We start from the raw sequence: 11,181 nt of genomic DNA, 5'->3' as shown, positions 1-11,181 counted from the left end.
CCTTCTGGGGGTTTTACTATGTTCAATAAATAAGAACTGACAAAAGGTTCCAATCCAACAGTCATAAACTAGTGACAAATCGTCATCATCAGATTGGACACTATCACAGCCGTTCAAAAGTAAGACTTTATGATCAACTACGGATCAAGTCAGGACAAATGGAAAGGCCCAGACTTGGCCCATAATTATGTGAATGGTAAGTTACGAGAAAGTTAGTGAAAACAGGTACATGGGTCCAGAGTATCTTATCTACTGACATAGTACAACGTTAAAAATATCTGGTTCGAAGGGTATGGTGGTCATTACGTGCGTCCTTGTGTTTAGGCGGAGGGGCGGCATACGCTGCATGACCGAGTGACCTTCTTTCTTCCATAATATAAAATATTAAAATGCCTCAGATTTTCCCAGCATCCCATGCTTTTCTATTGGGCAACATCAGGTCGTTCATCTTGGTTGGACCCTGGTTGGGTTTTGGAGCGGAAGAAAAATCATTCTATAGTTCACTTTCCAAGGCTGAAATAAATATTAATTTTTTTAATTACCATCTCCCACTTTCCAGAGAGCCCTGATTGCAGGATTCCCACGGTTTTAAGAATAGGGAATTGGATTGATTAATCAGCCAGGTCAAAACCCTAGACTCGTACGGCTTTCAGATTTGAGAGCCAATTCGGGTTTTTGGAACCGATTCGACCGATCCAGTGTCTCATACTGTATTTTGAAACCTTAGAGGATTTCCTTACCTTTACATATGCTTTTCCAAGCCCACCATGAGCCAGCTCATCTCACAGGAGCTTCTAAAACGAGGATTGCCGGAGAAATTTTCCCTTTAAAATTTGTACCCACACGTGCTAATAGGAGCCCCAAGTCATAATGTTGAATGTACAACAGTGACTTTTGAATGCAAGGGAGAGGCTCGATAAAAATATCAATAATCTAGAAAGATGATCGAACAAATTTCGTAATCAGAATGCCAATTGCAACATTTTCTCAAATATAGTGATAATCGATCTCGATATACTTGGACCGAGTACGGAAAATAGGATTCATGGCCATATGAAGTGCTACCATGTTGTTATAGTGTAGAATAGGAGGCTTGGAAGAGGGAGCTAGAGATCATAAAGGATAGAAGCAATAGCTCGATATTCGTCTTCGGCAAACGAACGAGCAATCATCGTTTGTTTTTTAGAACTCCATATGATCAAATTAGAGTCAAGAAAATTGCAACATCCGTTGGTGGAGCAACAAGCAGTATTGCATCCTGCCCAATCAGCATCAGTAAAAATATGTAAATCAAGAGTAAAGTTGGGTAATACTCGCAACAATTTATCAAGAGTTCCCGAAACATAATCGCATGATGCCTTTAAGAATTTGAAAATGAGCCACAGTAGATCGATACATAAATTGGCAAATATAATTTACACTATAAGCAAGATCAGACCGAGTAACAGTCACTGAAGGGCACCATCCAAGCTAGACCAACACTCACTGAACAATCTTCAGAAAATTGTTTATTATAAAATACTTTATAACCAGTCAACCAACTTCTTTGAGAACAGACCAAACATTAGATCTACAGATGTAAATGTATAACTAGAAATCCATACCCAATTCGTATTTGTATCCGTAAAAATCGAAATCCGTAAACTATCCGGATACATTCGAAAGTCATATTATCCGTTCTAATTATGAACATATGATTAAATAATAATTTTATAAAACATATTTTATAGTATTAAAATATCCTAATCAGTTCACGACATATTACATGTAATTAAACAAGAAATAGAATTAGAGAAAATGATTCATAAGGACATTTATATAATTTCAAGTAGGACCCTCCAACATCAACCCTAACGTGTAGTTGCTTTCTCCAATTCTCCTCAGCTCAACGCAACCAGCAAAGAATGGAAACGGATAGTTAAAAATCCATATCTGATTCGTGTCCATATCCATTTAAGGGAATTTGTAATTGAAAAATCGGTACTTGGAAACTATCCGAATCCGTTCGAAGCTAATCTAATGTGAATGCAATTAGTGCTATATCCCATCCGTATTTGATCTGTTTACCTCCCTAATTGGATCATATTGGGGAACGTCCGTAATGCAAAACTAACCTGTCAAATGGTGCCTTCGCTCTAACAGTTAATTTTCCTGCAAGTCTATCAGCATTTGTCATTGGCCAATACATCAAACTATAAAAATCCCAATTAAATGAAAACTATTTAAGAAACACAAGGATGAGACTAATTTTTAACACTGCTTTCTGATTGGAGAATTTAATTTCACATAGTAAGGATCAGATTACACATTTTGGTTAGAAAAAGATTTGTGATTGACTCATACAGGATAATATTACATTTTCAATATGATCACTTTACCCATAAAAAATTTGGGAGGACAAAATATTAGTATATGGTAATCACTACAAATAAATAAAGGAACAATGGCATTGACTGGCGACTTAAGAACAACCAAAACATCTTTTTACAGAGACAACAGAATGTTCATATAAACCCGGTGGTGATGGAGAGGGCTCAGGCTCAGACTTTCTGGGAGGAAGATGTTTAAGGAAGGCTTTTACTGCTCCTGCAACTCCATCCTCAGTTTTCATGGCCTCGGCAAGTTCAACAGCAGACTGCTTCACCTGCATTGATTGTTTAGAAAGTCCATAAAAATTGTCCACCTTTCCTAATAGAAACATCCAATGCTACAAGGATAAAGGATCTGCTGTATAAGTAATAACAGTGGTGAACTCAAGTCAATGACTCCAATCCGCTGGCCAACCAAAATTAGCTCTCCAGAGAAGTGTATGTGCTATATATAGTTGCAACTATATTCTCTCTTTCAGTGCCACTGGTTGAATGTTTCTCAGACTTCAAAAATATTTTCATATCTTCTGGTGTAACAGAGCTGGTATAGGATCATAAATGAAAGATGCGAGACACAGATATGAACAGAGACACTGGAAACTGGATAAAACCCCTCATTGTTCCCGATATAAGATACAGCATTGAGTATCCTGGTCAATAAGTTGATTACAGTTCCCCAACCCTTCTCTTTCATTCTATTTTGGGTTAAATACACATACCCCCCTATAATGCACCCAATATTCCTCATGCCCCCCTACGGTTCTGATAAGTCCACACGCACCCCCTGAAAATTCCACGTACCACCCCTACTTTACCCCCCTAAAGTCATTTAAGTCCAAATCATTAATTTTAGGCGTCAAATGCAAAAAACTGACCAAACTACCCTTTCTTCTATCTTTTCTAAAATCTGAAATTACCTAATTGCCCTAACCTATTAATTATTACTTGGAAAGACATTTTTACCCTAACCTAATTTGAAAATACCCTATTGCCCCCACCCCTACCCTTTCGCAATCGAACTCACTCAACCCTAATTTTTCTCTTTCGCGATCGAACTCCCTCAACCAGCGGCGCCCCCTGTCATCTTCCCCAATCTTTGAACGCGATATAGGCTTGGTCGTCTTCTCCGGTGGTTGAACGCGATAGAGAAAAAATCTGCAAGTTCAAATTTTTATGTAAAAGAAATAGCGAGATTGAACTTTTGGTGTGGTCAATCAATGGTTCTTCCTCTGAAACAGCCCTTGTTTTGGTGTGAACTCTACATCATTCTCTGTGATTAGTGTTTACAGGAAAGCTAGGGCTTCGAAACGTATTGGAGGAATCGATTCTTGGTGAGGTTTTTTGAACAACCGAGTGATAACGAAGGAGTTAGCAAACCATCCACTGCTTCGTCTTCTTCTATTTGCATTCTTAATAAATGGCTTTAAGATGTGCATGTGGCCCAATGACCATCGAAATGAAACCAATTATATATTTTCTATAGAATGTTACTGATATTCTCTAATTAAAGGCCATTAATGTGTTAAACAGAGAAGAAGATGGAGCAGAGAAGAAGAAGCAGAGAAGGATGGAGCAGAGAAGAAGATCGATCAGAGAAGAATGGAGCAGAAAAGAAGATCGATCAGAGAACGATGGAGCAGAGAATCATGGAGCAGAGAAGGAGCAGAAGAAGAAGAAGAGAGGTGGATGCCTCGCTATAGAAGACGGAGCAGAGAAGAAAGCGCAGAGAAGAAGAAGCAGAAGAAGGAGAAGCTGAGGAGATGTTACCTGCAGAAGGTCGTCGTTGCCGGAGAAGGAAGTCGTGGACGTTGGCACACTCTGGGAGGGTAAAAATGTCTTTCCAAGTAATAACTAATAGGTTAGGGCAATTAGGTAATTTCAGCTATTAGAAAAGATAGAAGAAAGGGTAGTTTGGTCAGTTTTTTGCATTTAACTCCTAAAGTTAACGATTTGGACTTAAATGGCTTTAGGGGGGTAAAGTAGGGGTGGTTCGTGGAATTTTCTGGGGGTGCGTGTGGACTTATCAGAACCTTAGGGGGGCATGAGGAATATTGGGTGCATTATAAGGGGGTACGTGTATTTAACCCTTCTATTTTAGGCTATGCATCTTGTTACAATATTTTCTTATCGACAAATATAATAAACCTACTAATCTTTGCAGGCATAAATGACAGGCAGATTCAAAAAGCCGGCCTCAAGTCGTTTGAGTAGGCTTAGTTGAGTTGTATTCACACATAATGAATGTATCTAAAAACATACATAGAACAGGAACTCAGAAAAATATTCAAGAGAATTCATACATAGCCACTACTAGTAAAAGACGTCATTTGTGAGGCTATAGGTAAGCTAGCACGGAGATCTGTGCTTCACAGATGGGCCATCTAGTCATGGATTTCAAAATAAGTTCAAAATCTAAGTATATTATTTGGTACGAAGCTGAATGATGGTTTTATGTAGTGGAAGAAGGTCATCCAGAGTGACAGTACGGATTGACAACCGCGAAGTTTCAGAACAAGATACACTAACACAAGCCATTTAATCCTGGTCCAAGAAGAATTTTGTTCAATAATTCAATAAAAAAATCCAACTAATCATGCACTTAATTATTACCTTGGGTTCAAGCATGAAATTTATTGCATCAACCAACTTTTTAAGTGAGAACTCATCAACTGGTATTGGAGCAGGACCTACTCCTCTGGCATGCACTCGTTCTCCCCAGAATGGTTGGTCGCCAAAGAAAGGTACAACAGTGGTTGGACACTACATATCAGTAAAACCAAGCAATCAGTCACCAAAGTGATAACGTGAAATAGAAGCCTTGGACAAGAAAACCATAGAAAGCAGTTACCGCAGCTTTAAGGCCAGCAGCTGTTGTTCCAGCACCCCCATGATGAATCTGAAAGTGAGTACAGAACAATAACACCTCACAATTAAGATTGAGAGGAAAATTAGAGAAAGAAAAAGATGAGTGGAAGAGTGATTGAAATGTGAAGCAATCAACATGAAAATACTTTGAGCTGAGGTTGAAGATTCCATGGGTTTTACCACCTACTTCCAGCACCAAGAAAAATATTATTGTAAAAAAGAGCAAGCATATGGACATCAGAAAATCCAACCTCATTCATGTCTTCATGATCCTCTTTTAAGAATCTAAACAAAAATATTTCTAGTTGATGTTTAAAAATCTACTAAGCAGTTCTATAAAACATTTTCTTTTTCTTCAGTCAACCACAAGAAATCAGCCTTATCACAACTAAATGGGGTTGGCTACATGGATCCTTGCCCTCCAATCATCTCTATTCGAGGTCATACTGGATACAAGGCCTAAGATATGCACGTCTTTCCTCATTCTCTTCAATCATTGGTTAATATTGTGATGTATTTGTTTCATTTAGGTAAGCAGAGTATTGATGTAATCAATTACACCATCCAATACTTTCTACAATGAATCAGCTACCAAGCATTGTTACATGAAGAGGAACAGACGTATGAAAGGTCTATAGAGCATTTAATCTCTTAAGCATTAGTTAATACTGATGCATTTCTTTCTTATAAATGTCATCAATTACACCACCAAATAGTCTTCTACCAAACATTGTTACAGAAGAGGAACCAACATAGAAAAGGAATGTGAGAATAAACAAGACAACCATTCAAAGCATTTTAACTTCATTTATCTTGATTACGAAACCAATCTGGAGCAAATCAGCAGTATAAGAGCATTTGTCTTTTACAGATTACATATATATATATATATAAAAGAGGTTCTTTATGTTTACTAGAGAGTACATATGTTACCACTTCTCTTGTCTCCAATCTCGTCTCCTTCGCCTAAGTTTTAATCATAAAATATGAACCTGGTGCCACCTTTAAGTTGGCACCATAGCAAGGATATTGAGGACAATGATTACTACGGAAACAAAATCAACAATACAAGGAGAGAATCATGGCTGTCTGCAACAGCCAATAGCTTTAGAGTCCAACACTCTTAAGAAAATAATAGTAATTTAGTATGATACTAATCATAGAGATGGAATTTATATGGCTATACATAGTTTATGATTTTTAATCCACCTAGTATCAATATTCTTCGCTGGCAAGCACATTCAGAATTAGCACATCTTAATAGCCCAAACTCAACATGAGCCAAAATACAAGCATGAGTAGACACATATTTGATATTCATACGAATATGAAATGGACATGAGCCAACTACAGGCAAAAGTAGAGACGATTCTAATATTCACATGACTATTAAATAATTCTAATGCAAATGATGCTTCTATTTGAATTTAGCTTCAAGAAGTAGGAATAAATAATCACATCGTACCACTGCTTTGCACCTCAAGAATAGCCAGTCATGAGGGCAGTTGTCTAGTAGACAAACAAAATCAGGTGGTTCTGCCACTAAGGGGAAAAAAAACCCAGGTAAGCAAACACAACATGCTTCCACAAGTTAAGGATAAATGAAATTAACTGGATGAATTGTTAGTTTGTTACACAGATTAGAATTGTCTAAGGTACATAACAGTTCAAAAGTAAGAGCTTGATACTTACAGTTTCCAAGACCACCCCACCCTTTATTAATGATGCCTCTCTGTCCAGTCGTTTTCAATGCCTCCACAATTATTTGTGTCATTTTCTCTGGCTCTTGAAGAGGCTATTGCGAATTCACAAAGTTAAAAATAGAAGTACTAAAGATGAACCCCACTAAGAAAAAGCACATTGTATCTCAAGAGTGCTAGTAAATTGTGGACTTAAAAATATGAACAGAAGCAAATAAACAATCTGAATGTGATAAATTCAATATTTCAGTAGTAATATAGCGCATCAAGAGGCACAAATATTGAGTGCAAGTTCAAAGACATTACGGACAGAACTATAACCCTTTACGCACGTATCCTATTTAGTAGATAAGCTTCTTTACTATTGACACTAAGTTGTGATATTTTTCCCTGGTGACACAAAAGTTTTAGGCCCCATCACAACTTAAAACAGAAAACAAGTTGCTTCACCAACACTTTGCCTGATCAACTAGTACGCTGGTGAACAGAACACAATGTCCTAGAAGACCATCCATATTTCTGCTGAAATGGCCTCACAAAACCAAGCTTACACTTCAGGAGCAGTCAAGACCAGGTCTTCTGCTAATTTGAAATCTGTTAAAAATGAAGCTATCTTGGCAGTGCACGAATGCTATATCACAGAGGATTCCTCTCATCATTCTAATATTCCTCTGCTAGAAGATCTATTTGATAACCATTCAATCAGCTGAACTAATGCTATTTATGCAACTTTAATTAGTTGAGATCTAAGACTATGATTGACAAAGAAATTTTTTTCGCACATCTATGCATATCCAATGACCTCTTGTTTTTTATTGAAACAAAAAGAGAGAAAATAAAATTATGCTAGGGCACAATTTGGGCTCCAATTTGGGCTTTCCTTTAGAAAAGAATCTGTAAGTGCAACTATGAAACAAACATTGTTTCAACTAAAACATTCAAGTAATGTGAGAATCCTTTGTCCTTCTTTCTAGCTTTATCTATTTTTATTGCATTTCAACCCATTAATTCTCCATCACTTTGCAACTGTAATCATTTAGTTTAAAAGTAGCTTAGTTCATATCAAAAGAAATGGTACCCAGGGATGTAAATTTCCCACAACAAAAATTTCTTTCTTTCTTTAATGGATCCGCATGCAAAACCATTTGTTTTGATAACTGAAGTGTATAATGTGATTTTGGCATTGAAGACATTGTTTCACTACTTCTAAACCTAATAACATTCTTCTTAATCGGGAGTTAGGCTAAGAAATCTAGTCGTCTTTTTTTTTTTTTCTTTTTCTTTTTTAAATCAGTACACTTTAAAGTTATCATTTTTAATAATTGTCTCCCATTTTGGGCACAGGACACAAAGAGAAAAGCTTAAGGCTCCTCATGTGATTATACCAAGTAATGACAATCTTAGAATCCGAATATTTTTTTTATATACATTTTATATTCCAAATACTTAAAACTATAAAGCACATCAAGTGCTGAATCAAGTTTTCAGGGTTCAACAAGTTCCATTAGGTTTAATCCCACAAGTGAAGCAGACAAAATCAGAGACTTGATCATGATCGAGTCAACTCTGCCACATCCTCAAGTTTGCTTGTGCATCCTAAATAGGTGTTCCTTCCACCGAAGTGATGAGGAGAATGTTAGCTGTCCTGCCTCATAAACATTGATGCCTAGATCTGCAATCCCTATCGCTGGCAACAATAACGAGTAAGGACCAAAAGAAACTCACAAGGCTACCAAATCCGACATAGATAGGCGCATCACCCGCTTCAATCCATTTCACTAGTGATTCTGGAGGCACATAATTTGAAGCAAGGTCAAGGAAGCAAAAACCAACGACATCAATCTTGGGCCCCCAGTCTGCGAACAAAGCAAGTAAAGCTAGACCATATCAGATTAGAGCTCAGAAAAACAAAAAATCCTCGAACCTGCTATAGCTTACAAGTAAACATGTGCAGAATTGAGGAAACAATATATATGATCATAATTAGGGCAAGAAACAGTATTCTGTCCTCCGGTAATGAAGTTTCCTATTCCTGGTGCTATTTTAACAGAACGCAGGTGAAACTATCCAAGTTGGATATTATTTTAAGTAGAAATGAATATGACCTGACATTTTGAGTGCCATAGAAATAGAAACTATCCGCAAAAGACAAAACCACAAAATCAAGTGTCCTTAGTCCTAAACGCTCAAAGTTTCAAACAACAAATAGAAAATAGAAACATCACCCAAAAAAAAAAAAAAAACTTCTTAGTTTTAATCATAACACAAACCTTGAATAACCAATTTAAATAACTGCAATTTAGATAACACCTGTAAACAATGATGCGAGCTAAGCTTTTAATAATGTACGCCTGAAGAAGCTGAATTGTATCATTATTATTATGATATTAAGAATCAAAGGAATAACCTTTCGGTTTGGGGACAAGGTGAGGACTCCAAATGTATCCATAGGGCACATCAGAAGCAGACCCTTGGGCACCACTTAAATATGTGACTGGTCTTAACCTCAGCCTTTTCTTCCGGAATTCATTTATCATGTCTCGTATTCCAAGCCATATTAATGAGTCAACAATTTGGTATGACAGCTGCATAATTTACTCAGAATAAGAAAGCAAGTAGAGCTAACTAAATAAAATGAGATATAATTCAGTATAAAATGGTATTAGTAATTGAAAGACAATGTAGAAAGTTTTTCAGTGATCTCACTCTATATCCAGCATGCTGCTTGACACGGGATAAAGGATGTGGAAATTCACTGGTTGGTCTGCCAAGAGACACTCAAACATATTACATATAACATCTCATTGAACCAGGTAATGTATAAAAAAAAATTCTGTGGTAAACAGAAGAAGTTTAAAATGCTTAGTTACGTACAAAAAATACAATAAGCACTTGCAGACCCCAAATTAACAAATAAGATCTCATGAATATTAAAAGCACTGACAGCCCATGGACAAGCAAAACTTACGTCCATGGCATGGTGAAAAATATATGGAGTGGTATACCCAGTGCTTCTGCCACATGTGTATGTCCTGAAAAGGTATCCATTCCAGTTAGCAATGGAAGCCAAAGCTTCCATTTAATTGTACCAGAAGCCAGAATATACCAATATTTTAGTTTCACAGATCTAATGAAAGTAGAAACGTTAAGTAACACAGAAGGTGATTGAAGTAGATTTCAGAGGACTTAAGACAATCATCCCCAACAACATCATTAGGATAAGCCAATAGAAAGAGCCAACCACAAGGGACGATCCAATTTTTTGATATTCATTTTCTATTTTATATCTATTAATAATTTCCAAAATTCATAAAATTTAAATTATTTATTATATATACAGAATACATTTCTTAAATTTTAGTATACATTTTTATTATAATTTTTTCTGTCTCTTTTCCATTCAAGAAGTTTGACCCGACCCTACAATTTAGTTTTCAGTGTTTTAATTTTTTATTTTTTCATTTAATGGAATCTACATAAAATTGATTTTAGCTGGAACCAGTCTGGAGCCAGTTCATGCATGTTCCATGAACCATACATCTTAAAATATCTCTGAAACTTTCTCCAGGACTGGGCATTAGACTATAATACAAATATCAGATGTCTCTTCCTAGACTGCTTTAGATCTTGTACTTCAATGGTGTTCTATCTCCAGTTATAACAGTTCTTCAAAGTTCAAAGTATCTTCTAACCCAATGAGGTGTTCAATGAATGTACGAGCAAGTACCATGGTACATGAGACCAACGAAATATGGGCTAGATGATAGAACTTCATTCAGTAATCAATTAGCCAAGAAAATCATAGTTGTCAAGGCATTGCCTAGGCCCCTTGGACGCCTTGTTGGTGTCGCCTTGCGTCTGGACCCCCTCTAATGCCTTGGGTCACCTAGACAACGTGACAACTACGCAAGAAATTCAATCCTAACAATCTGCAAGAGATGGTTGTATATGTTTTTATTTCACATACAGTATCCTATAAGTCTGCCTGTCAAATTAGATGGCATTTGACATTCTGTCCAATTCCATATAACATGGGAGAACCAAGAATCTGGAAGCATATCATCACTTGACTATAGAAAAAGAAGTCATCTTGGAACAAGTAACCAGATAGTGGAGTGAAAAAGGACAGGACCACAATAGTGTAGTGGACTTCATAAATTAGTATCAGAGCAGTGACCCATAGCCCTCTCAACCACCTAGTATTGATGATAAGCTGAACCACATCATTGAAACACTTACACAGCTAA

At 36.7% G+C, this 11,181-nt stretch overlaps 1 protein-coding gene across 1 annotated transcript in view; it reads right to left on the bottom strand.

The window, feature by feature from the left end:
- Positions 1–2,238: 2,238 nt before the first annotated feature.
- Positions 2,239–11,181, bottom strand: part of LOC122667921 (sterol 3-beta-glucosyltransferase UGT80A2) — a 64,071-nt gene continuing 55,128 nt past the window's right edge. Inside the window, exons 6-14 of the mRNA XM_043864403.1 lie at positions 9,903–9,966; positions 9,641–9,698; positions 9,342–9,519; positions 8,660–8,790; positions 6,927–7,029; positions 6,700–6,776; positions 5,218–5,265; positions 4,980–5,129; positions 2,239–2,644 (exon numbers count right to left, since the gene is read on the bottom strand). Of these exons, the coding sequence (XP_043720338.1) occupies positions 2,462–2,644; positions 4,980–5,129; positions 5,218–5,265; positions 6,700–6,776; positions 6,927–7,029; positions 8,660–8,790; positions 9,342–9,519; positions 9,641–9,698; positions 9,903–9,966 (992 nt within the window). The 3' untranslated portion in view covers positions 2,239–2,461. The remainder of the gene's footprint in view (positions 2,645–4,979; positions 5,130–5,217; positions 5,266–6,699; positions 6,777–6,926; positions 7,030–8,659; positions 8,791–9,341; positions 9,520–9,640; positions 9,699–9,902; positions 9,967–11,181) is intronic.

This window comes from Telopea speciosissima, chromosome 7 (assembly GCF_018873765.1).
Source record: "Telopea speciosissima isolate NSW1024214 ecotype Mountain lineage chromosome 7, Tspe_v1, whole genome shotgun sequence".
NCBI lineage: Eukaryota > Viridiplantae > Streptophyta > Magnoliopsida > Proteales > Proteaceae > Telopea > Telopea speciosissima.
This window is presented reverse-complemented; position numbering and strand designations above follow the sequence as displayed.